We start from the raw sequence: 27,997 nt of genomic DNA on the forward strand, positions 1-27,997 counted from the left end.
GCTTTAGGAAGCTATCAGCAAGCCTGGGGAGCCCACGGGAGTTCCCGCCGGGCTCCCTAGGCTGTGGATAGCAGCCTGCTGCCCGGAGCGCAGGGTGTGCTGCAGCCGCGGCTGGCGGGGGGGAATAATTTTTTCCCCTTTTATCCCCCCCCAAAAAACCTAGGTGCGTCCTATGGGCCGGTGCCTCCTATAGGGTGAAAAATACGGTAATAATAAAATGTTATTTATATCCTGCCCTCCCCAGCCAAAGCCGGGCTCACAACAGTAAAATAATACAGCATTCTAAAATCAATTCATTGTAAAATCAGTTCAAATCTAATTAATGGCAACCATTGGGCTAGAGTTCTGTGAGGATTACCAAAGGAGGGAGTCAGGCTGTGCCCTGACCAAAGGCCTGGCAGAACAGCTCTGTCTTGCAGGCCCTGCGGAAAGATGTCAAGTCCCGCAGGGCCCTAGTCTCTTGTGACAGAGCGTTCCACCAAGTCGGGGCCACAGCCGAAAAAGCCCTGGCTCTGGTTGAAGCCAGCCTAACCTCCCTGGGGCCTCCAAGATGTTTTTGTCTGAAGACCGTAAGGTCCTCCGTGGGACCACATGTTTGCTTTTTCACAGCCCACCAATCACTGTGCTGGTTGGGAGTGTTGATCCACCTATGGAAATCTATTTCTGGATGTGGACTGGTTTTGAAATAGGTGCCTGTTGCCATATTCCACTAGCGGAACGGGACAAACAAGCAAGCCTGTTGCAGGAGATTTTCAAGAGAAATCTTTGGAAATAAACATGTAGGAAAGATGAACCTCACGCCGCCACCCTCCAGGCAGCATGGAGAATGATTTAGAAAGTTTTTCATTTCAGTTTTAGTCTACCACAGTTTGCCTGTGGTTACCGCTAATTATTTTGAACAAACCAGCTTCAAACCACTGTTTGAACTGCTATTAACTGACCATAGTGTTAGCAGCAACTGGTCACAGTAGGTGCCAGGACCAACTGTAGCTAATAAAAAAATAAAAGTAAAAGCCCCAGTTACTTTTCCCATCACACCAATCCATGTTACTTGCATGCTATATTTAAAAGCTTGGCGATCCATACCCCCAACATAATTGGACTACATAATACACTGAATGTAAGACTTCATAACTTTTATTGCAATATAAAAAAGGAACGTAACAAAACATTTGCCCCCCTTTTGCTCTGCAAAATAAGCTCTGCAAATGGAATATATTCAAATGGATTTTTTAAAAAAACACAACATCTTTGGTAATTAGGAAATTACAAAATATTTCCATTTCCTTCTATAAAGAGCCGAGTTATCATTACCAATATACACTGCTTATTCTTATTTACAATACTCTATGTACAGTGGTGCCCCGCAAGATGAATGCCTCGCAAGACGGAAAACTTGCTAGACGAAAGAGTTTTCCGTTTTGGAGGTGCTTCGCAAAACGAATTTCCCTATGGGCTTGCTTCGCAAGACGACAATGTCTTGCGAGTTTCTGCTGGTTTTTTTCCCCTTCCCCCCTTTTTTCTAAGCCGCTAATCCGCTTATCAGCTGATCCGATAAGCCGATAAGCCGCTAAAAGCCGCTAATAGCACTAATCCGCTAATCCGTCAATGGGCTTGCTTCGCAAGACGAAAAAACCGCTAGACGAAGAGAATCACAGAACGGATTCTTTTCGTCTTGCGAGGCACCACTGTATCTTCTTAAATATACTTAAAGAGAAGCATACCTTCAGCTACTGATTTTATGAAATAAGGCAGCCATTGATATAATAAAGAACAATATTGCAGCCATATACCTTTTTCAAAATAACGAGGCCTAGCATAATACAACTTTCAACATTTTTTGACACTGCCAGGGCCAGAGCTTACCAAACTATTTCACAGCTTTCTGAACAGGCATGAGATGGTATTAGGTTGGCCACGAACACCACACCGAACATTAACAGACTGATCTGTTCAGGAAGTTCACTTTTCAAATGTTGATGATATGGAAGCTCATCATGATGGATGTCCTGGGCTTACATATAAAACCAAATGAAATGAGAGTGTGAGAAAGAATATGGCCACACCCTCTATCACCTGACACCCAACCACTGTCACATGCCATGGGGGGCAAAGGGATTGTTTATGTATGCTAAGACTTCTCTCAGGCTCGCTTCCCTTTGCATTGCTAACAAGGGCTGCAGAAGGGATTCTAGAACAGGCCATTCACAGAGGTTGTTCACTCTTTCCCCCAGCAGGCCTGGTCAGAAGATGGGCATGCACGTATCCAGCTTAGCTTCCGATCAGCTCTGTTCATTCACAGATAAGTGCTGATTTTCATTAGAATTCAGTAGAACAGGGTAGTATAAAGTATAAAAACCTTTTCTTTACACAGTGAAAACCAGCATGTTTCAGTTTTGAGCCATAAACAATACCAGAGAATTTTTATAACGAAGAGACACAAACAGCAGATTTGGCCCTGACGGTCCGGATGCAGTTTTCTGTAAAATCACATCAGCAGATACAGTGGTGCCTCTGGTTGCGAACAGGATCTGTTCCGGAGCCCCGTTCACAATCTGAGCAGAAGGCAACCTGCGCCTGCGGGTTGCGATTCGCCGCTTCTGCGCATGCACATGACGTCATTTTGAGCGTCTGTGCATGCACGAGCAGCGAAACCCGGAAGTAACCCATTCCGTTACTTCCAGGTTGCCGTGGGACGCAACCTGAAAAGATTTAACCCAAAGCGTCTTTAACCCGAGGTATGACTGTACTGACAATTTACAACATATATGTACAACAGTCAACAAGCTTCCATAGATTTCCGGTTATATCCCAATGCCCTAAGAAATCATTCCAGAATCACTACTCCTTTTGGGAAAATCTCAGCATAGTGCTTTCAGAATTGAAGCTAGCCCGAGATCTTAAAAATAACTGCTGAATATACTGCTTAGCCTTACCGAAAGTCAAGCTGGCTTCCTTGCATTTTACAAAATTATGTAACATTCCCTAATGTGTCCACGATAAAGGTTCCGGTTTCAATTCCAAGGCGTTTTCTTTGTAACCTCCTTCCCTCCCCGGATCTCTTAGAAACTGCAGCTCTTATAAAGAAGACCCTTTAACAAATGATGCAACTATAAATAGCAGCCAGCTCTTTAAATAAATAGCATTATGGTTTGTTTAGCTGAATGAGGGTACCGTATCGTCAGATTGCTATTTGGCATATAAACGGGAAGTAGTTACTCGTCTGTGCGCTGTGCCAAATGAATTTATTTTGGAGAATTAGAATATTGACTGTAATAATGTGACCGTGGCGAGGGCTTTGGTTTTTTTTGTAAAGTTACAAAGTGCAGGCTGTAAACTAAAGGTAAAATGCTTTTGCATAAAGTTTTCCTATAGCGAAAAGTGTGCAAAGCATGCCATCATTCTTCTTACAGTTATTGAACATAGTTCTACCAGTGCCTTTAAGAGGTCAATATTCCAAAGTGTTTTGAAGAGGACTGCTTTAGGATGCAATCCACCAACCTCTTAAGGAAACATCCTTCCACTTATATTGGATTTTTGTCCCACTGGAGTCAAGGGACCATTTTAATCCAAACACAGCGGCTGAGCAGCCTATATCAATTTCACACTGTTGTGCAGAAACACTCTTGGTAGCCGTGGCTTGATGGACTGTGCCCTCCAATACTGTTAGGGTGCCAATTATGTGGTTTCACATGAGATGAAGTGTGCAATGTAAAAAAAAAACCTAAACACCAAAGCTTGTGTGAAATCAAGGGATGGAGGAGTTAGATGTTGCCACGCCAGTTGTGTAAGATAACCTGGAATGGCACAAACAGAATTCTGATTGCACCTCTGAGACTATAAGGGCTGATATGAGCAACGCTCATAGGAAGATTGTAATCATTTTGGCAAATCTTTATGCAATGTCTGCCCCCCAAAACATTTCCTCTCTTTCAATACCTGTGCTATTTTTCTCCTAACTGGTTTATAGCCATTTTTCTAGAGACCCTTCTGTTACAAACACCCTAACGTTTTATTGGTTTTAGTGATAAAATTGTCATGGCGATGGTTTTAGGATCTGCTCACCCCCAAAATATGGGAAGGAATGGAGCACCACACTGGCAAGCTGCTCTTCAAAGAGATTTGCCAAGACAACAGGCCTTGTACCAGCGGAAAACTGACATGCTTCATTCCAGCCCCATGTCGATGAAAAGTTACATTCAGAACAACTGACCAATAAACACGAGTTCTTCTAGAATCAAAGTCCTTGCCACCTCGTCATCAATGAATATCCCCGTAGCACTAAGCAAGCAATATATATTGTGTTGTTGCACAGCTAAAGAGGCGAGGGAGAAAAATAGCCCTTTTGGTATTGAGAGATGTACGGCTGTAGCTCCCAACACCTTCACATGGTTGACCTCTGACCAGCTTCGTCCAGTTTCAGGTTGCGTTTCCTGGCTGCCTCGCTGTTGAACTCCACGTCAGACTTCTCCGCGTTGCTGCAGTCCGTCATAGTCGATCCCTCTTTGTCAAGCGTTCCTCCGTTTCGGTGAGAGATTTTCAAATCCGGCTCCTGCGGGCGTTTCCAGTGGGGCCTTGTTGCCATCCACAAAACAACAGCACCAAAGACCAAGATCAGAACTCCAAGAACGTTGACAAAGATGGCCTCTGGGGGAGAATCTTTATATTTATATCCAGGGCTCGATCTGGAAAAAGAGAGCTGTTATAAGAGCAGTGCTTGAGACCAAACAAGAAAAACACCAAGAACTTTTTTCATTTACGATGGCGTAAATAAAAAATACTTACAAAGCAAAAATAAGTTTTTCTGTGAATCCCATGAGGGCTGTCGCAATCACCGTTCCGAAGATTAGAAGGCCAAAATAAGCGTGAATTGGCATCAGGGTTGCCCGAAGAGAACCGGGAGCAAAGGGAAGCAGGAAGACAGCGACACCTAGAACAAGCTACACAGAAAGAGCAAGTTATTTTACTGGTATTTGTTGTTTAAACACAAACAGAAGGACTAAAATAACTACTGTACAAGAGTGGGGAATGATGTACCTCACTTATGCCTCACCCCCCCCCCCCAATTCTGACTGTGAAAAGTTGAAAGTGCGGCTTAAATTCGCGACCTTACAAAAATGGGCTTTTACGATATCGCTGCTGAAACAGACATATGGTAAAACAGAACGGGTGTGAGTGCCTGCAGAATTTTAAGCAAGTGGCTTATATTAGGGCATGGGTAGGCAAACTAAGGCCCGGGGGCCGGATCTGGCCCAATTGCCTTCTCAATCCGGCCCCCAGATGGTCCAGGAATCAGCATGTTTTTCCATGAGTAGAATGTGTCCTTTTCTTTCAAATGCATCTCTGGGTTATTTGTTGGGGATAGGAATTCATTCATTCCCCCGCCCCCCAAAAAACAGTCCACCCCCCCCCAAGGTCTGAGGGACAGTGGACCGGCCCCCTGCTGAAAAAGTTTGCTGACCCCTGTATTAGGGCATTGTCTTTCTCTCTCCCCCTCCTTAATTTTAAAGGTGCAGCTTATATTTGGGTGAGGCTTATATTTGGACCAATACAGTAATTGTAAAACTGAAAACTGGAAAAAAAAAATAATTTTAAGGAAAAGGATTGAAGCAGCCATGATATATTCTCTGGGAGCACACCCACTCACATGTTCAAGATAAGTCCCGGTTTGGCTTAGCCTTCCATGCTAACTCAGCCAAAGAGTCCTGCGGCGCTTTAAAGAATATCCAATTAATTGCGGCATAAATTTCCGTGGGCCAGAGCCTACTGAGATGCATAAACTGTCAAACACACATGCAATACAGACAGAAGCCAAGAGGAGGATGCTGTTAAAATGTGGAGCCAGAAGTCCAAGCAATGCAAAGCAGAGTTATGCCCTCTTGCCTTGTAGAGCAGAAAAGCAAACGAGAACCAGACAGAAGGGTAAAATATCAAATTAGGAGTGGGTGTGACTGTGACTCATTTCCAAGTCTTTCTTTTTAATGAACAAGCAAAGCAAGATGAACAGTGCAAAAGAGGGACAATAATTTTCGGTAGTGAGCTGGCCGCTCCCGGTCCTACGTCTGACGGAATTCACCTGCTCCCTAGTCTGCCTATAAACACTACAAGGAAGAAGGACAGAAGCAGAGCAGCAAGCTAAGGTCTATGTTTCCTATAACTTGATTTTTTAAAACCTCCAGGCTGTTTCATCACATGTGATAAAAATGTTCTAAGCCCAACAACTACTGTAATATGTTTTGGAAGCTGTAATGGTAATATAATGTTCCCCATAATTACCGTATTTTTCGCCCTATAGGACGCACTTTCTCCCCTCCAAAAATGAAGGGGAAATGTGTGTGCATCCTATGCGGCGAATGCAGGCTTTCGCTGAAGCTTGGAGAGCGAGAGGGGTCAGTGCGCACCGACCCCTCTCGCTCTCCAGGCTTCAGGAAGCTGTCCGCAAGCCTTGGTGAAGGGTTAATCTTCATATTTTCTGCACATAGTGAGTTTCTGCAAAACTTACTTCTGCATTTGTGGTTAAGCAGCTAGCTAGACCCACAGTTGCAAGCTAAACCTACCAGACAGGCTAGGGGGGCCATTTCCTGCCTTGCGCTTCCTGCTTCAGTAATGCAAGATAAAAAAAGACACGTACAAGGGGCTGCTTAGCTAGCAAAAAAGGACACGTGTACGAAGGAGAGGGGAGGGACTGCTAAGCAAGCAGAAAAGGCACACGTACAGGGGTAAGACGAGGGAGTGCTTAGCAAGCAATATAGATATGCCCTAAAAGGGAATAAGTGAAAACTTGCCAGCTGATTGGGGAAGTTTTGGGGGAGGTCTGAGAGGTGGGTGAATGCTTTCAGGTATAAGAAAGTTTGCTGATGTGTATTACTTTGCAATCAGATTTCAGAAACTATATTCTGCTGGCTGTCTCTGTGCACAGATTAAACCCTTTTCTCCAAAGAAGAAACTTTCCTGGTGTTATTTTACTCTTTCTTTGGTCCTGGGGACGCGGGCAAAATGATTCCCAGGGCGAAATAAGGCTTTATATTTTTGGGGGCTCGCCCAGGATATTCGCCCCACCCCAGAGGACCAAGGAGAGCCAGGCTCGACCTCAGGTGAACAGCTCAGATTGGCGTTCGCATTTCCAGTGCACACCCTGCCAGTTTGTAGGGGGAGATTGCCACACCGTCCTGGAGTGGAGACACCTGGTCGAGGGAGAAAAGAGGCCGAAAGAGGGAATCCGCAGCGGAGAAAGAAAAAAGGTAAGCCCGAAGGAAAGGGCTAGGGGCCCGAGGGAAAGGGCCCGAGGCCTGATCAGCCTCACCTGGTAGCAGTAAAGTGCTGCCAGGAAAGGAACTGGCCGTGGCAACAGGGTGCCGCCAGTAAGGTTTGGGAAAGGGAATGGGGCAGAGGGAATTGAGTGTTTTTTTGGCATGTTGTGTGTCAGATACTCCGGTGGATGAATTGTTGAATGAGGGCCAAGGCTTAGTGTCCCCTTGGCCGAGCGATTGTAGGGTTGTGCATTTTCTGACAATCTGTAGCATGTGGAGTGTGAGAGAATTTTGAAACCCGGTTAGGAGCGGAGTATCTGAAAAATAGGGTCTGGAGCAAGCCAATGTATTCCTCTGGAATGCTTTTTAAATAACTGGAAAGCGGCCACGAAGAGTGATGATTTGGGGATTCAAATTAAAAAAACAGAGACTCAGAACTTTATGTGAGGTGAACTTGCCGACCCAGGGAACTGCGTGGCTTTGATTTGCAATTAATCAACCCCCTGTGGCGAATCAACCCCCTGTGGCAAAATATATTAAATGTCCACCCAGACCAGATCCCCTATATCTCTACATGGAAGACCAATGTAGAAAAGAATCTACCATGGCTAAAGTCTTGCTGTGACAGCAACACACAGAACAGGATTTGTACAGTGAAGCCTCTGGTGTTAGAAGACCCAGACAGCCCCTCCAACACTCCACCAACAGCCCCTCCAACAACCCCCCCAGGCCAAAATCAAGAAGCACAGGGAGGCACTGGTGTAGGGGGAGGAGGACCTGCGAAGGAGGATAGTGAGACGGAAGAAGAGGAAGATGACGAAGAGTTTAGGAAGACACTAGATGATATGAATCAAGGAAAGAAAATGTGGACAGAAAAACAGAAAGAGAGACTAAAGGAGTTTGTAAAGCCATTTGAGGGAGAAGTTGGATGTGAGCCCCTTGTTAGTTGAGGCAGCAGAATGCTGCACCCCTGAAAAGAGGAAGAGATGGCAACGTAAGTGGGGACAGGCGGCGAAGAGAGTTATGTCTCACAGACAGTATGAGAAAACCAGGAAGGATCAGGCAGCCGGAGTAATGCCCCTTCAGAGGGTTTATGATCCGCCAGCCCCTGTCCCAGCTGGACAAGCGGAGGCACCACGGACCTACACGGTCCAGCATATACCCTTTTCAAGTGCAGATGTTTGTAATTGGAGAAATCAGAACCCCTCTTTTGAGGAGAATCCAGCAAAGATCATAAAATTGTTTGAAGGGATTTTTAAAACCTATAATCCCACTTATGATGATGTACAATATCTCCTGGACTCACTACTAACTACAGAAGCATTGCTCGGCCCCTGCATGAGTCAACTAGGGGAATAGAGAAGGATCCTTTTATATGGGGCAGGGAACAGCAGCAGGCTTTTCAGGATCTCAAAGTGGCATTACAACAAGCCCCAGCGCTTGGCATCCAAACCCCGAGAAGCCTTTTACCCTGTTCATAGATGAAGACCAGGGGGTAGCCAAGGGAGTCTTATGCCAGAAACTGGAAAATTGGCAGCAACCCGTCGCATATTTGTCAGGGAAGCTAACCCCAACAGAACAGAGATTGCCCCCCCCCCCCCCGTATGAGAGCGATTGTGGCAGTGGCCACCCTACTCACAAAGGCAGATAAATTCACGTTTGGACAGGACACCACCTGTGTGACTCCACACGCAGTCCCAGCCTTACTTGACATGAAAGGCACCTATTTCCTATCACAAGCGAAAATGAGGAAGTGCCAGATGCTGTTATTACATTCACGCCTGAAGTTTCAGGTTACCACAGCCCTTAACCCAGCTACCTTATTACAGGTAGGAGAAGGTGAACAAGGGAGCTGCCCACTCAATCTTACCTGTGCCTGTAACAAAACCCACAAACCAAGTGGTTAATATAATTGGAGCCACAGGTAAATCACAAAAGGCCCCGTTTTTGCAGTCTGTTACCTGCTGCCTAGGTGGCCAAGTAGTCCAGCACAAATTTTTGTATATACCAGAGTGTCCCATTCCTTTCTTGGGCCGAGACTTGTTAACAAAATTACAAGCCCAGATTTCCTTCCAACCAATGGGGGAAGTAATGATGACAACTGAAGAAGAAGAAGAAGAATTTGGATTTGATATCCCGCCTTTCACTCCCCTTCAGGAGTCTCAAAGCGGCTAACATTCTCCTTTCCCTTCCTCCCCCACAACAAACACTCTGTGAGGTGAGTGGGGCTGAGAGACTTCACAGAAGTGTGACTGGCCCAAGGTCACCCAGCAGCTGCATGTGGAGGAGCGGAGACACGAACCCGGTTTCCCAGATTACGTGACTACCGCTCTTAACCACTACACCACACTGGCTCAACTGGACCAGCAGGAGAGTTTTCTTTAGAAATGCCCCTGAGAGACCATTGGTGCTTGATGATGGTAAAAGAAGAGGAGGGAATCCTCCCTGTTAGCCTGCTTCATGATGTTGACCCTGGACTATGGGCGGAGGATAAAAACCAATACCCCATCCCACGACAGGCAGCTGAAGGAGTGTGGGTGCACCTGGAGCGATTGCTTCAACATGGAATCTTGAAACAATGCCAATCACAGTGAAACACCCCACTGTTGCCAGTGAAGAAGGAAGATGGTGGGTACCGCATATAGGCCCCAAAGTTCTCGAAAAGTGGAAAGGATGAACAGGATTTTGAAAAACCAGTTGTCCAAATTGACCCAAGAAACAGGGTCTAATTGGGTGTCCATGTTGCCCTTGGCTTTGCTTAGAGTCTGTAGCCTCCCATTGAAACGTATTCACTTGTCACCCTTTTGAAGTGATGTTTGGGAGACCGATTCCTTATGTGCGCATGCTTTCATCTATCCCTGTTCAAGATGTGGAATTGAACAATTATGTACAGTCTCTCTCTCGAGATTTTCTCTCTCAACCCAGGCCCGAACTCCTTGCGTGACCAGTTTGAGCCAGGTGACGAGGTGTGGATAAGACTGGTCCCAGGCACCACTGCAACCGTGCTGGAAGGGCCCCATCTGCTCTCCACACCCACAGCTGTGAAGGTCGCTGGCGTCACCCCTTGGGTCCACCACATTCGAGTGAAGAAAGCTGCTTCAGATTGGACTGTGTCTCAGCATCCTGAAGATCCCCTCCAGTGACGACCGCCTTGCTGATATCACTCCGGAGGCTGATATCTCTACGCACGGTGAAGAATTGGATGGGGGGGCGCCCGCAGGCAGCGCCCCCAACGTAGACACTTGTTCTCCAGCCAATTTAGAGGCACCACCAGGACTTTTGATATTGGTACCAGAACCCCTTGATATAGTCACCCCGTGTGTCAGGCTGCTCCACGTGGTAGGAGCTTCCGAAGTAAGGTGGAGAGGCACCCCTGAGGCCCGGCAAATAATTGAATACGAATATCAGTGGGCCCTTCAGCAGTAAAGGAATATCAGGAATGACCCCTGAATATTGGTGGGAGGAGCCCTGGCATTCTTGGGGTTGGTGGGTGGGAGTTATCTCAACAGCCCTTGTCATATGGATGTGCATTTTCTTTTGCTGGCATGAGCGTGGCCCATTCTGTCAATAAGTCTAAATGTCTAGTATGCACCCTGCCCCCAACAGATGCCTCGAGTGGACTGCCGCTCCTCCCACTGCCACTTAACCGTTCCACCATCCACAATCTTTCCACCCTCCCAGATTCTCACTTCTGGCCTCAGTGGATCCATCCATCACCCCTCCGTGTCCATAGGGTGAATGAGTGGGTCTGTGTGTCGCAGAAAAAGGAACCTACCAGTAAAAGAGCAATTGGTGTCTCCCACTGCCAGGCCCAATAATGCTTCTATTGCTTTTCTGCTTCTGTATCCCCTGCTTGGTGCAGTGAATGCAAAACATGTTACAGAGAATGATGTCTAGCATGATGGGACCCCGCGTGATAGCTTTAATGAGAGATTATAGACCCATACCCCAGAACGAACCTAAGTATTAGGTTGTTCATAAGAAGAGGATGGAGTGAAGGGTTAATCTTCATATTTTCTGCACATAGTGAGTTTCTGCAAAACTTACTTCTGCATTTGTGGTTAAGCAGCTAGCTAGACCCACAGTTGCAAGCTAAACCTACCAGACAGGCTAGGGGGGCCATTTCCTGCCTTGCGCTTCCTGCTTCAGTAATGCAAGATAAAAAAAGACACGTACAAGGGGCTGCTTAGCTAGCAAAAAAGGACACGTGTACGAAGGAGAGGGGAGGGACTGCTAAGCAAGCAGAAAAGGCACACGTACAGGGGTAAGACGAGGGACTGCTTAGCAAGCAATATAGATATGCCCTAAAAGGGAATAAGTGAAAACTTGCCAGCTGATTGGGGAAGTTTTGGGGGAGGTCTTGAGAGGTGGGTGAATGCTTTCAGGTATAAGAAAGTTTGCTGATGTGTATTACTTTGCAGTCAGATTTCAGAAACTATATTCTGCTGGCTGTCTCTGTGCACAGATTAAACCCTTTTCTCCAAAGAAGAAACTTTCCTGGTGTTATTTTACTCTTTCTTTGGTCCTGGGGACGCGGGCAAAATGATTCCCAGGGCGAAATAAGGCTTTATTGGGAGCCCGCGGGAGTTCCCGCCGGGCTCCCACAGCTTGCGGAGAGCTGCCTGCATCCCGAAGCCTGGGGTGTGCAGTGGGCTCCCTAGGAAGTCTGGAAGTCGCGCCGGGCTCCCACGGCTTGCGGAGAGCAGCCTGCTCTGGGGGCTGGGGAAGCTCGGGCTTCCCCCGCCCCAGCTCCGCGCCGGGGGAAGAAATAATTTTTTTTCTTTATTCCCCCCGCCAAAACTAGGTGCACCCTCTGGGCCAGTGCGCCCTATGGGGCGAAAAATATGGTATATTAAAGGGATTTATTATTACTATTATGGTTTATGAATCGCCTTTCATATATATTTTGACAATATTTACAATCATGCAATAGAAACACACACACCTAAAAGTAGATTTAAACACAATACAAACCATCATCCAAGCAAGAAAGAGACCCAATTCCCAACCCGGCCAAAAAAGCGCGTTTTTTTTTTAAAAAACCCACAAACATTTAAGTTGTTTCTGGAAATTGCTAATAGCGGAGACCTGCTGTATCTCAACAAGGATGCTGCTCCACAAATGGGCAGGCAAAAATAGGGGTATTAATTATAATTACTATTTACAGTGGTGCCTCGCAAGACGAAAAGAATCCGTTCTGTGATTCTCTTCGTCTAGCGGTTTTTTCGTCTTGTGAAGCAAGCCCATTGACGGATTAGCGGATTAGCGCTATTAGCGGCTTATCGGATCAGCTGATAAGCGGCTTAGCGGCTTAGAAAAAGGGGGGGAACCCGCAGGAACTCGCAAGACATTTTCGTCTTGCGAAGCAAGCCCATAGGAGATTTTGCGAAGCACCTCCAAAACGGAAAACTCTTTTGTCAAGCGAGTTTTCCGTCTTGCGAGGCATTCGTCTTGCGGGGCACCACTGTATTATTTATACTCCACCCACCTGGCCGGGCCTCTCCAGCCACTCTGGGCGGCTCCCAGCAGAATATTAAAAACACGCTAAAACATCAAACATTAAAAACTTCCCTAAACAGGGCTGCCTTCAAAAAGTCAGGTAGTTGTTTATTTCCTTGACATCTGATGTAAAGGACGATAGGGAATAAATATTTAATGTAGTTTTCTTAGCTGTACTGTTATGTGGAAGGGACTGAAAACCTCTAGACCAAACAGTGACCATACCCAGAAACAGATTCAACTTATCTAAATAGTGATTAAAGAAAGGTGACAGTAATGCTTAAGCTCATTAAAACTATATTGTTTAAGATCAGAGCTCTTAACTTGTTGGCAAAATATCGCCATCATGTATGGAGCTAAGGTTGCATATTTCTGAAAATGCTACACGTTCACTTTAAATGCTCATCATCTTACACAACAGAGAAGATGAGGTCATTTCAAGATATTAAAGAAAACAAGAACATATTTATTTAATCTTAAAAATGGTTTTAAATAAGGATTGTCTGCCTAAGAACCAACTGCTCTGTTGCTTATTATTCTGATATGTTGTTTAGCAAGCATGAAATGAGGGCAGTTGAGCATGTTATTTGTCGATGGGTTACTTCGCTCGTCCCAGCTGTCTTGAAACGTCTCCCTAAGCAAATAAACGAAGCCCTCGTCAGCTAAAATCCAAGCCGGCGCATTCCTTGTGTGCACCTCCAAACCAAAGAGCCGGCCGCAACAGAAGCAAACTGGGCACTCATCCATGGAGCTGACAGACCAGTTTCGAGTGGGCACAAAGAGCGAGCGCTTTCATCCTCAAAGTAGGTCCCACCACACAGGTGCTCTGGCGAACAACGTGGGGGGAAAAACACACAAAACGGTGCTACTCGCTGTGTTGCATTCACTCTGTGGATTAGGCTGAGACCCTACCTGCCTGCAGACTGTCTCGCCAGAGTGGTGCATGCTCTAGTTATCTCTCGCTTGAACTACTGCAATGCGCTCTATGTGGGGCTACCTTTGAAGATGAGCCGAAAACTACAACTAATCCAGAATGCGGCAGCTAGACTGGTGACTGGGAGCGGCCGCCAAGACCATATTACCCCGGTCTTGAAAGACCTACACTGGCTCCCAGTATGTTTCCAAGCACAATTCAAAGTGTTGGTGCTGACCTTTAAAGCCCTAAACGGCCTTGGTCCAGTATACCTGAAGGAGCGTCTCCACCTCCATCTTTCTGCCCGGACACTGAGGTCCAGCGCCGAGGGCCTTCTGGCGGTTACCTCGCTGCAAGAAGCCAAGTTACAGGGAACCAGGCAGAGGGCCTTCTCGGTAGTGGCACCTGCCCTGTGGAACGCCCTCCCACCAGATGTCAAAGAGAAAAACAACTACCAAACTTTTAGAAGACATCTGAAGGCAACCCTGTTTAGGGAAGCTTTTAATGTTTAATAGGTTACTGTATTACTCTGGAAGCCACCCAGAGTGGCTGGGGAAACCCAGCCAGATGGGTGGGGAATAAATAATAAATTATTATTATTTTATTTATATCCCGCCTTTCTCCCAGAACCAGGACTCAAGGAAGCTCACAATAATTAAAACAAACATGAATAAAACACAGAAAGCTAACAACACATATAAAAGCTGATGCTTAGAAAGCATTTAAAATATAGCAAAGTTAAACGGATATAAAAACAAACCCATTAAAATACGGATAAAAACAGCACAGCACTCTTAAAAGCCCTTTCCTTAAAAGCAGCCAGTTCCCAATACCCTGCAGGAATAAAACCGTCTTCACCTGCAGGTGGAAGGAAAAGGAGCCAGTCTTGATTCTCTAAGAAGAGAGTTCCAAAGGCTGAGGAAACGCAGCACTGGTGAGCTCTTATCTTTTGTGAACAGCGGCGTCAGGCAACTTTACCAGAAATCCCAATAGCCGGAATTGATTCAGGCCCCATCAATATTTGAGGCTTACTTCAGAATCTCAGTGACTATCTGGTGTCCAGGCCCCCACGGCTTTTTAAGCTCCTACCGTTGGGTTTCCCTTCTCACCTTTCAAGTGTTCCTGAAGAATTTCTATTATATGGGAGCTTTAGAATAAGGGTGGGGGTCCTCTGGTAGATCGGCAGGGCATCGGAAGGGCATCTCCTATTATCTCTGAAAATACTGGCCGAGGCTGAAGGAATCTGTAGCCCAACACTGACTAGAGAGCCACAGGCTCCCTGTTCCTGCTGCAGAGCTTCACACTGAATCAAACATTTCTCTTCCTTTGTCTACCATTTTAAAGAACCATTCTGTTATGTACTGAGTTGAATAGGGTCCAAAATGCAGCAGTCTGATTGGTCCTAGAACATTAGGATCCAGAATGCAGCAGTCTGATTGGTCCTAGAACATTAGGATTCAGAATGCAGCAGTCTGATTGGTCCTAGAACAATAGGATCCAGAATGCAGCAGTCTGATTGGTCCACAGGAGCCACCCAATCCAGCTCCAGGTGGAAGTGAATCCGCAACCTGCTTGGCCTACAGGAGAATCCCGGAATTAGCCAATCACGTGGGGCCCATTGTGTAAATAATGTATATAAAGCAGACATTCTGGGAGAACTTCGATTCCTCCTCACCACTATGAGCTGAATAAAGAGCATGAAATACACTCTCGACTCCGAGTATATTTCACATTCTAAACCACCTCAGGTACGGTCTTATATGAAATACACCTAGTGCCATCCATTATGTGGTGGAGGAAGGGGAAACTTTTAGAACCCAGGGCAGATTTTTTACTTTTGAAAGGCAAAGGAATTGAAACGTTTGAACAGGAACCCACACAATGACTTTGCATAAAATCTATTTCTACCCTGCATACAGAAAGCTGTACCCTCTTTAGCATGGTGGCTTAGTACTTGGAAATCATTTTGATGCCCCTCTCCCATGAAAAGACTGAAATGGATAGATTTTTTAATCTTGTTTTTCCTATTCAATGGCATCCTGTGGTGTCAATTCCAAGATGCTGGCAAACTCTTTCTTTCTTTCTTTCTTTCTTTCTTTCTTTCTTTCTTTCTTCCTTCCCTCCCGCCCCCAGCCCAGGTGTTGCTAGATTACCAGGGGGAAAGCATCTTTAAAAAAACTGCTTGAAATGAATGAATTTGTATACTGAGAATCTAGCCTGAGTAAAGAAAACTTGCACATTTTTACATAATCTATTCTGCTCACAATGAACACATGGAGTTTGGCTTACCTGCCTACAAACTGTTGCATTTCTGTGGTAAATACAAAGTGCCCAATTAAAGTAATTCAAACAGAGGCCGTTCGGCTATGCAAACATACTGTTAATAAAGATAAGACAGAACAACTTATTCCACCTCTTTAAGTGCCGTTTATAAACAGTGTCTAACCTGCAGAGCATAACAAATGACAGCAGTCAGTCCGATCCAACTGTGCAGACTGTACATGTTGGGAATACTCTTGGCATTGTGGAAATCCCAAACAGCCACCAGAGCAATAACTGCAAGCACCAGAGCGATGGTATTTAACCCAGCATGGATTAATTTCATCAGGAATTTGCTGCATTTCCAAGTCCACGGTAACCGGTACACAATGATTGCTAGAGGTGGAGAAAGAAAGGGAAGAGTTCAGAATTTTTTAGAAAACTATTTTCTCTCCCCAGAATGTTAAAGGCCATTCATGTGTCATTCAAATTATACCTATCAGCTTTTGAGGATTTAGCTAGAGGTGCCTGGCTCAAGAAGTCACTCCCTCTTCGAAAGCCAAAAACTTGCTCAAGAGGAATTACCAGATTTTCACGTGGCACAGTATGGGATTCCTGTGATGCTTCCTGCTAAATAAGCCATGTTATGCAGCAATGGAACATGCCAAGCTGAGACCTCACTTCTCCTTAACTTTGGCCCATTCCTTCCATGATGCCACTAATTCTTTTAACTTCCAAATTGGGGAATTCCCTGATCACTGGGCCATACTGGCCGAGGTGAAAGAAGCTGGGCATCCAGGAACATCTGAGAAGCTCCCCATCCCTGCTTTACACCTCTGCTGGGAAACTTCTTTTTTTTTTTTTTAAAAAAAAGCTGTTTTTCCCTACCACCTTCCCTCAGGACATTTCTCCCAAACATGCATTTGCACCTAGTTTACCAGAGCAATCGCTAACAATTCCCCCCACATGATTCTATTTTTATTTTTATTAAGTGCAAATTAGAAAACATACATATTTACAGCAAAAGAAATACAAAAGAAAAAGAAAATACATACAACCAAGGGGAAAAAATTAGAGAATACTTTGTCTCTTTTCATATTTACAGTTATTTATACCTCTCTAAAATGCTATTCACAATAAAGGCGTGAAATGAAAGATATCAGAAAAAATAACAAAAAAATAAAGAAGTAAAAGAAAAATATTATAGGTGAAAAATTTTAAAAGTAGATAAGTATTCACTATACATAGCCGTTTCCCATCTATATTTATATTCAATTGTATAATTTCATCTTGTCCTTATCTACCCTAAATAGTGTTGTTTTTTAAAAAAGAAGTCCCCCCACATGATTCTGAACGTTGCCAAGGTGAGTCGATTTATTTACATGATGGCTTACATCAAGTTTCCTCAGAAACTTGATTTTGATTTGTTTCTCTTGTTTCCCTGTGCATTAGATGATGATGATGATGATGATGATAATAATAATAATAATAATAATAATAATAATAATAATAATAATAATATTTATACCCCACCCATCTGGCAGGGTTTGTCTAACTACAGTGGTGCCTCGCAAGACGAAAAGAATCTGTTCTGTGATTCTCTTTGTCTAGTGGTTTTTTCGTCTTGCGAAGCAAGCCCATTGAAGGATTAGCGGATTAGCGCTATTAGCGGCTTTTCTGCTGATCGGATCAGCTGATAGGTGGCTTAGCGGCTTAGGAAAAAGGGGGGGGAACCAGCAGGAACTCGCAAGACATTGTCATCTTGTGAAGCAAGCCCATAGGAAATTTGTTTTGCGAAGCACCTCCAAAACGGAAAACTCTTTCGTCTAGCGAGTTTTCCGTCTTGCGAGGCATTCGTCTTGCGGGGCACCACTGTACTCCGGGTGGCTTCCAACAAAATATTAAAATACAATGGTCTGTTAAACATTAAAAGCTTCCCTAAACAGGGCTGCCTTCAAATGTCTCCTAAAATCTGGTAGTTGTTTATTTCCTTGACATCTGGTGGGAGGGTGTTCCACAGGCCAGGTGCCACTACTGAGAAGGCCCTCTGCCTGGTTCCTGTGACCTCACTTCTCTCAGTGATGGAACCATCAGAAGGCCCTCAGTGCTGGACCTCAGTGTCCGGGCTGAACGATGGGGATGGAGACGCTCCTTCAGGTATACTGAAGATATTAAACAGCACATGGACCTATTTGCAGAAACAACTTGTTCCCTTTGCTTTTCTCTCCTTTTTCCAGGGTTCTAGGCTAGCTTCCCTTCCCCTATTCTTAAATTTCACGTTTGTACAACTTGACGCAGAGATTACAGATGTCTGCAAATACGCCTTTGCCCTGCCACATGATTTCCTCCAGGATTTGCATGCCAAAGGCAATCTTGCTTGTTGACAATGTAGACCAAGCAGAAGAAAAGGAAGCAGTACAGAAACCCAACACTCCTGTTCTCCTAACCATGGTTTGGAGATCAAGAATGTTGCATCTGCATCAAACTGATGCAGATTGTTGTGTCTGCATCATGCAGGGGTGGGGTATGGTTTTCATTCAGTTGTTTCAGAAGTGTTGCTCTTCAACCCCACATCCTATGGTCAGAATTGCTGGACAGGTCGATGCCTTACAGCAGCGCTTTCCAAACTGCGTGTCACAACATGTTGGTATGTCGGCTGCAGTGTGTAGCAATAATAATAATAATAATAATAATAATAATAATAATAATAATAATAATAATATTTATACCCTGCCCATCTGGCTGGGTTCCCCAGTCACTCTGGGCAGCTCCCAACAAAATATTAAAAACACGATAAAACATTAAAATCTTCCCTAAACAGGGCTGCCTTCAGATTTCTTCCAGCTCCTCCCAGGGCTGGAAAGGGGTTAGTTTAGCCTCCGGTTTGCTAGTAAAACTGAATTACAGTGGTACCTCTGGTTACGTACTTAATTTGTTCCGGAGGTCCGTTCTTAACCTGAAAAACCACTTTAGCTAATGGGGCCTTCTGCTGCCGCTGGAGCACAATTTCTGTTCTCATCCTGAAGCAAAGTTCTTAACCCGAGGTACTATTTCTGGGTTAGCGGAGTCTGTAACCTGAAGCGTCTGTAACCCGAGGTACCACTGTACTGTGTCGTGAAATGATGCATGTCTAAAAAGTGTGTGCTCAGCATGAAAAGTTGGGAAAGCTCTGCCTTACAGGTTTAGGGATGATCCCAGGTCCCAGTCATTCAGGCCAGTCAGTTGTTTGATTCAGCTCACAGGTCCTTTGGGGACAGATCCACAGTCCCCAAGCGTATTAAAGCATAGTCTTAGAATCAAAGAATTGTTGAGTTGGAAGGGATCACAAGGATCCTCTACTCCAACTCCCTTCAATGCAGGAATCGTTTGCCCAATGTAAGGGCTCAAACTCTCAACTCGGAGATTCAGTTTTTCATGCTCTACCGACTGACTGAGCTACTCAATGCATATTGAAAGCACATGTGTTCCCCAAATAATTCTGGATACTGTCGTTTGTTAAAGGTGTTGGAAATAGCTCTGTGAGGGGGAAACTACAGTTCCTGGCATTTTGGGGGAGGATATGATTTAAATGTGTAGTGTGGATTGTCAAACTAGCAATTGGCTAGCAGTGTGGTAAAGACACAAAGAAACCTAACCTTCCTACACCTTTATTATCTATAGTTCCTTGGAGGCGGAGGCAACTGAGATTTCCTGAAGTGGCATGTCAGTGTAGAAAGACTAAACCCAATCCATTTTCCCCACTCTTCTCCAGTCACCTGGCCAGGAAAAAGCCAGTTCAGGAAGAAGGGGTGAACACAGCAGCTGCTTGCTATGAACAACATCACCTTTAAGGCTCTATAGCCTTATAAAACATTCTAATTTATGTACAGCGCATGCCAAGGTCTACACATCCACTATATAAGTCATAAAGAAAACTCTGTTCCTAAATGGAATGTCCTGGAACTGGAACCAATGTATATTTCCCTATGCTATAGGAAGCACAATATTGACATTTGAAGACGTCGTCTTTTCAAGTTAACTGTACACAACCTTTCTGCAATTTCACAGCTTTTTCTTCCACCCCTCCAAGGAGTTGAAGAAAAGCACATTCAGACTGGAAATATGGTAGCCTTGTTTTCAACAGGATGAGGGGAAGAGCGCCAGTTTAAACACAGAAGAACAAAGAAAATTCAGCTATTAAGTGCTTACATGCAGCTTCTCGTAGGAATGTTTGTATGGCAACAAGTCTTGTTGAGTCCAAAGGGGCTTAATAAGCCTTTGGCAAGCAAGCACAGAGATGCTTAAAAAGTGTATCATAATTTTATTTTGGGGCAGGAAGAAGGCTGCACACAATTCTGTCCACGTAGCTCCCCCCCCCCCTTTCTTAGAAGCATTTTGGCTTCCTCTAATAAGAGCGTCAAATGCTAATAAAAACCTAGTCCTGTGACAGATCACATTCTTTTGTTCCTGGCACATCCACTTACAAACCACACAAATGGATTTGCACGTTGCAATTTTACGAGCACACGTATAATATTTTATATGCGTTTGTAAAAAGCTACGTTGTGTGAGCTGTTCCGCATTACTGTGCGTCTAACGCGACAGGTAATTCAGGTGAATGCAATTGCTAAAGCTGAAGAATAATGTGACCTAACTGCGGCAAGCTGGCTAAACTGAAAACAGACTGTTGCCAAAGAATGCACATAGTTAAGTCCTTTCATTTTCCACATACCCTTCTGCTTTTCTATAACTCAATACTCCCTTTGTCTTCCCGCATTCTTGATAGGCATTCTTAGTCTTGTCAGGCTGTGCAAAGAGTTCTCTCCCTTTACGTTAAGTATTTACTCCGCTTCCATCACCGTGTCCTCTCATACCCAAGTTATACCTTCTTTATGTCGCATCTTGTCTGTTTGCTTACCAAACTCCCCTCTGCACCTCAACACCATTTTATAGGGACACGGGTGGCACTGTGGGTTAAACCACAGAGCCTAGGACTTGCCGATCAGAAGGTCGGCGGTTTGAATCCCCGCAACGGGGTGAGCTCCCGTTGCTCGGTCCCTGCTCCTGCCAACCTAGCAGTACGAAAGCACGTCAAAGTGCAAGTAGATAAATAGGTACTGCTCTGGCGGGAAGGTAAACGGCGTTTCTGTGCGCTGCTCTAGTTCGCCAGAAGTGGCTTAGTCATGCTGGCCACATGACCCAGAAGCTGTACGCCGGCTCCCTCGGCCAGTAAAGTGAGATGAGCGTCGCAACCCCAGAGTCGTCCGTGACTGGGCCTAATGGTCAGGGGTCCCTTTACCTTTACCATGAAGCAATGGGTACCCAAGTAAGAAATTTTAAATCAACATTAGGAAGCCAAGTGTTGCTCCCTTAAAAAGTGGGGGACCAAAATAAAACGCAGTTGAGAAAAAAGAACTAACCATGAATAAGATTATTGTACTTCTTAATCTCATCTCTGCTCCTCATCTTACTTGCCACTTCCCTCTCAGCATCAATAAGGGGGTGGGAAAATCTTGGCTTTCCAAATGTTGCTGGATTACAAATCACATCATCTCTCACCAATGACCATGTTGGCTACAGCTGATGGGAACTCTAGTCTAACAAGCTCTAGAGAACCACAAGTTCCCCCACCCCATTCTAAATAGTATACTGACATAGGGACGCAGGGATGCGGGTGGCACTATGGTCTAAACCACTGAGCCTCTTGGGCTTGCCGATCAGAAGGTCGGCGGTTTGAATCCCCGCAACGGGGTGAGCTCCCGTTGCTCTGTCCCAACTCCTGCCAACCTAGCAGCTCGAAAGCGCATCAAATTGCAAGTAGATAAATAGGTACTGCTGCGGCGGGAAGATAAACAGCATTTCCATGCGCTCTGGTTTCTGTCACGGTGTTCCGCTGCGCCAGAAGCGGTTTAGTCCTGCTGGCTACATGACTCAGAAAGCTGTCTGTGGACAAACACCAGCTCCCTCGGCCTGAGAGCGAGATGAGCGCCGCAACCCCGTCACCTTTGACTGGACTTAACTGTCTAGGGGTCCTTTGCCTTAGTATACTGACATGCTGCAGCATAACATACAGTTTTAAGCTTAAGGCTGTAATTCTATACTGGAAAATGTCAGAAGGAAAATGAATTGATATACATATACATATACGCAACATTTTTATATGTAACTGTGTACTTTTGTAATATTTTGTTTAAGTTGTTTGATGTTGCTTCAGTTCTCTGTACATCGCTTAAAATATTTTTAATATATTATGTGGTATAGAAATTAAATAAACAATCAACCAAACTCATGTAACTCAGTGGGACTTCTGTACAGGACTGAACTGTAGATGTGTTCTTTTTCCAATTTTCTATCATAATAAATACCGTTGTTTTTAAAGTCGAATTGTAATATTGTCTTTATTCTCCAGCTTTAGTGCCTCTTATTACCGGATGCTATTAAAACTAATATTGCAAACATGCGCTGGATAATGGAGAAAGCTAGAGAGTTCCAGAAAGACATCTACTTCTGCTTCATTGACTATGCAAAAGCCTTTGACTGTGTTGACCACAGCAAACTATGGCAAGTTCTTAAAGAAATGGGAGTGCCTGATCACATCATCTGTCTCCTGAGAAATCTCTATGTGGGACAAGAAGCTACAGTTAGAACTGGATATGGAACAACTGATTGGTTCCAAATTGGGAAAGGAGTACGGCAAGGCTGTATATTGTCTCCCTGCTTATTTAACTTATATGCAGAATTCATCATGCGAAAGGCTGGGCTGGATGAATTCCAAGCCGGAATTAAGATTGCCGGAAGAAATATCAACAACCTCAGATATGCAGATGACACAACCTTGATGGCAGAAAGTGAAGAGGAATTAAAGAACCTTTTAATGAGGGTGAAAGAGGAGAGCGCAAAATATGGTCTGAAGCTCAACATCAAAAAAACGAAGATCATGGCCACTGGGCCCATCACCTCCTGGCAAATAGAAGGGGAAGAAATGGAGGCAGTGAGAGATTTTACTTTCTTGGGCTCCATGATCAGTGCAGATGGTGACAGCAGTCACGAAATTAAAAGACGCCTGCTCCTTGGGAGAAAGGCGATGGCAAACCTAGACAACATCTTAAAAAGCAGAGACATCACCTTGCCAACAAAGGTCCGTATAGTAAAAGCCATGGTTTTCCCAGTAGTGATGTATGGAAGTGAGAGCTGGACCATAAAGAAGGCTGATCGCCGAAGAATTGATGCTTTTGAATTATGGTGCTGGAGGAGACTCTTGAGAGTCCCATGGACTGCAAGAAGATCAAACCTCTCCATTCGGAAGGAAATCAGCCCTGAGCGCTCACTGGAAGGACAGATCGTGAAGCTGAGGCTCCAATACGTTGGCCACCTCATGAGAAGAGAAGACTCCCTGGAAAAGACCCTGATGTTGGGAAAGATGGAGGGCACAAGGAGAAGGGGACGACAGAGAATGAGATGGTTGGATGGTGTTCTTGAAGCTACCAGCATGAGTTTGATCAAACTGCGGGAGGCAGTGGAGGACAGAGGTGCCTGGCGTGCTCTGGTCCATGGGGTCACGAAGAGTCGGACACGACTAAACGACTAAACAAACAAACAAAACAATTAAAACTAATTGCTTTGAGAATTACGCGAAACCAACCCAGCACTTTAACTTCACCTACAAGTGCAATACTATATACAGTGGTATCTCGGTTATCGAACGTAATCCACTCCAGAAGACCATTCGACTTCTGAAACATTCGACATCCCAGGCGCAAAGGGTGGTCTGCAAAGTAAATGGAGAAAATGGGGGGGGGGGGACGCAGTTGAAGCCATTCAACTTCCGAGGTGCGTTTGAAAACGGAAGCATTTACTTCCTGGTTTTCGGCATTCGAAAACCAAAACGTTTGGCTAGGGCCATCTTTAGCAGATGCGGCGCTGGGGTGCAAATATCCGCCCAGCCCCCCCCAATTACCATGGATAGTGTTGGGGTGGCCGTAGCTGCACACTGCCTACCATCCGGGGGGCCCCACAACTCTCCCCCATGCCGCTGTGGGAGAGCAATCCCCGCAGAGGCTTGGGAGTGAAGTTGCGCCCCTCCCAAGCTCCCTTGGGAGGAGAGCGCAGCTTCCCTCCCAAGCCTCCTGGGGAGGAGAGCGATCCCTGCAGAGACTTGGGAGGGAAGTTCCGCGCCCGCCATCATTATGGCGGGCGTGCAGGAAAAGGGGAGGCCACCGGCAAAGCCGCGCAGCTCCCCCACTTGCTGGCCGGCGCCCTGGCGCGACGCACCACTAAGCCCCATGGGAAAGACAGCTCTGCGTTTGGCTTCCGAGGCGCTCAGAAACCGAGGTACCACTGTTCACGTCTATTCAAAAGTCTCAGTGTTTTCAATGGAGCATATTCCAAGGTAACTATATAAAACTTTGTAGGACTGCAGCCTTAGTCAAAACAGAAGCACGGAGAAATAAGACAATATGGATGCAAAACATACTGTCAGAGCTGCTTCCAGATCCCAGCTCACAGAGGATCACGCTAGCCAGCGTTTACTTTATAAAAGTCTTTATTGAGTTACAGTTTCCATTCTCAAGCCGTAGCGTGCAGCTCTACGTCTTAATAGCTAGACCGGCGAAGCTCTGTCTGAATCCCCGCCTCCTGTACACCAACTTAATACCCTCGCCTTGCTCCACCTCTTACGTCTTTCCTTCCTTCTCTGGGTCCCTCTGCCCCCCATGGTCTCTTCCTTCTGGGACTCTTCTGACGCTGACCCCCCGGACCCTTCTGTCTCCTTGCGGCGGGCTTTAGGACCTGGCTCCCTTTCCGGGCTGCTTACTGTGCCGCCTTCCGCTGCATTTGAACTTGGCGCGCGCGCCCAACCTTCTACCTTCCTCTTGACCGTTTCCTCGCTCCCTGACGGGGGTGTGGCCAGTCCCGACTCATGCCCTCCCGCCTGCGGAGAACCTCCGGGTCCCGATACCTGGTCCCCTTCCTCCCCGCTGCGCTCAGCTGGGGACGCTGGCCCCGATTTCCAACTGCTGCTCTCTGAGTCCCCTCTGGTCCTTTCCTCCTGGGGTGTCCCCCTGGGTCCCCCCCTTGCTCTGACCACTGGCGCTCCTTTCTGTGAATCTTCCGATTCACTGGAAAGGCTCGGAGATCTCGGGTCGTCATCATCACTCATCCTCCCTTCGGATTCCTCCCCCTCGCTCTCTGTTTCCTCCCTTTCCTGCGCCTCTGCTCCTGAACCCCTGACACATACATTCAAGGTTGTAATCTTATCCAGTTATTTGGGAGTAAGCCCTGTTGAGCCTGATACGTCTTCTTGAGTAGACATGCAGTGTTACTGATAGTGGGCTGCATGAGGACAGCCTGTTTTTGGCCACAAATTTTGGCTGGGCAGGGGCAGGGGAGATAAAAAAAAACTTAAATACTTAATAAGAGCTTGCTGGATCAGGCCAGTGGCTGCCCATCTAGACCAGTATCCTGCTCTCACAGTGGCCAACCAGGATACAACTGCAAGCTGGATACATCCCCAAGAGTAACCTCCCCTTCTGTGGTCTTCAGCAACGGCCATTGTTAAGTATTACTGCCTCCAACTGCTATTGAGAGCATAATAATCATGGCTAGTAGCCACAGATGGCCTTCCACTGCAATCCTTGCAAGCGTGCTGGATTGCGGAATGCGTTGGTCAAGGCTCGAGTGTGTTAATTTTCTACCAACTACACAATGCTCCCAAGGCAGCTATTATCATCTACAGCCTTGGGCTAAAATCTTAAGACAAATCTACTCAGATTAAGTCTCCGGGTATACATGTACCAGTTTCCCACCTTAAAGGTTCATGACATTATTTTTCTTGCTCATGCACCATCCAGCTCTGTCGTGGTGGATAAAATCCCCCCCCCCCAAATTTACAACACGATGAAACAACTTAAGCAAAAAACAAATCAATCCCCAAATGAAAAGAAAAATAAGGAGGCTCAAACATTCCAGTTTTCAGTTCACATCAAGTGAGTCAAACATCGGTAAACAGGAAGCACAGATAATGTTAAGCCTTCCTGGCTTGACAGAATCCAGATGTGTTTGTGACCCTGCCACAAAAAATGCAGTCATGGGAGGGATTGGGGGCTAGAAGGCTTCTTCTCCTTCTTCTTCTTCGCTGGTTGTATAAGAAACTGATTGTGTAATTAAATAAGTGGACTACGCCTCAGAAGAATGCATTTTTGTAGCACACTGCTGGATCACATTTACTCAGAAATAAGTCAAGTATGTTTTGCACTGCGCAGTTCTCCGGACAATGAATGCGTTCTGCATTCTCCCTTATCCCCCCCCCGGGGGGTGGGGAGTCAAGAATTCAGCAACATGGAATACTTAAAGAGCCCTGCGCTCTGGGACTGATCTGTGTGTTAACAATTCTGGCTGCGTGCAACAGAGCCGGCTTTCAAGAGCTTCAACTTGTTGCAGAAAAAGCAGAAGTAGTGGCAGCTGCGATCTTAGTTTTGCTTAAGAAATTGAGGCTGCAATCCTGGCCAACTGAACGCAGCAAAACTGAAAAGTTATAAAACATAGCCTTCTGCAGCCCCAAGGAAACTCAGCAATCCGCATTCAGTTCAGTGGAACTTCTTCTTTGGTTTACTCCCAAGTTGCCACGCAGTCTTAGCGAGTGCACACTCGCTTTCTTTTTCTCCCCCCCCCCCATTTTTAACACATTCACTGAAAATGCAAGTACGTCTTTTTTCTTATTTTTGTCAATTTCCCACCCCGTCCTCCACGGAGTTTTCGATTCACCCCTTCTGCTGAACTTTACCTTCTTCTGTTTATTAAATTATAACCTCTATAATCGAATCCCTTGTGTTGTTCATAGCTCAAATCCTGCTCACGAGTTCATCATACACCCAATAGTCCAAAAAAAGGGCATCCATTCTTCCATAAAACACTCATCGTTAGAGGTGATCTCTGTTGGAAGCCGCCCAGAGTGGCTGGCGTAACCCGGTCAGATGGGTGGAATACAAAAAACAACATTATTGCTGTTGTTGCAATTTGTCATCGCTCTTGATTTTGCTGTTAATTTCACCAGTTCTGCATAGCCATCTGACTTATCCATTCTTCTTTCCTGGGAAGTTCTTCCTTGCCCAAAAAAGAACCCTAGCTGCTGTCGCTACACACCTAAACAACTTTCAATGCTTTCTAACCAGCCGCAGAAGTTTGGGGCAGCTGCCCTGTTGCTGAGATGTATAATTTTTATTACATTACAACTTAGAATGCTCATTTAGACATCCTTAAAACATCCGTGACTTCCCTTCTTCTCTTTCCGTGGTTCCTTTTGCGTATCATAAATCCCTGCGTATTTTTCTAAACCATTCAGTATTCCATTCTTACATCCGTCCAAACTTCTTTTACACTGTTGACTTTATCTCAACGCTGCCAACGTTTTCAAGTTACAGGTAGGTAGCCGTGTTGGTCTGCCACAGTCAAAATAAAAAAATTTCTTCCAGTAGCACCTTAAAGACCAACTAAGTTAGTTCTTGGTATGAGCTTTCATGTGCATGCACATTTCTTCAGGCTCATACCAAGAACTAACTTAGTTGGTCTTTAAGGTGCTACTGGAAATTTTTTTATTTTAACGTTTTCAAGGGTACACATTTCCCCCCCACCACCACATATTCAAAGAAACACTTTCCAAATAAGTTTAGAGAAGCACCCCCTCCCGCTTTCTCGACCCCCCCCCACGCAGATTCGAGCCCCTTTTCTCCCCCCGCTTTCCCATCCCCTCGATGCCTCTCCAAGAGGCGCGCAAAGCTCTGCCTTCGGGCACCGCGCCGCTTGCGCGCTTTTACGCACCGATCCCTTGCACGAAGACGAAGCCCGTGATGAGGAGCACCGGGTGCCAGTTGAACTCGGCGTCCCCCCCGTCCCAGGCGAGCCCCTCGCGGTAGTGCAGAACCCAGACGAGGGCGAAGACGACGGAGCAGAAGCCCAGCAGCAGCGCCGACGCCAGCAGCGCCAGGAAACACCAGTAGCCCTCCATCTTTCCCCCCGACGCCGTTACGCAGCACCGCGGGCTTCTTATAGACCCAAACAAACGCCACAGACGGGGCGGAGCTGCGCCGAGGCAGCTCCAGGC

At 45.8% G+C, this 27,997-nt stretch overlaps 1 protein-coding gene across 1 annotated transcript; it reads right to left on the reverse strand.

Annotated features, from left to right (window-relative positions):
- Window positions 1-1,121: 1,121 nt before the first annotated feature.
- CYBRD1 (cytochrome b reductase 1) lies at window positions 1,122-27,966 on the reverse strand. The gene is made up of 5 exons (XM_082209710.1): window positions 27,715-27,966; window positions 16,109-16,317; window positions 4,786-4,940; window positions 1,687-4,685; window positions 1,122-1,347 (listed from the first exon to the last, which is right to left on the reverse strand). The coding sequence occupies exons 1-4, from the start codon at window positions 27,899-27,901 to the stop codon at window positions 4,385-4,387; spliced, it is 852 nt and encodes a 283-aa protein (XP_082065836.1). The 5' UTR covers window positions 27,902-27,966; the 3' UTR covers window positions 1,122-1,347; window positions 1,687-4,384.
- Between the last annotated feature and the right edge of the window lie 31 nt (window positions 27,967-27,997).

The sequence above is a fragment of the Podarcis vaucheri genome (assembly GCF_965113315.1).
Source record: "Podarcis vaucheri genome assembly, chromosome: 1".
Lineage (NCBI taxonomy): Eukaryota > Metazoa > Chordata > Lepidosauria > Squamata > Lacertidae > Podarcis > Podarcis vaucheri.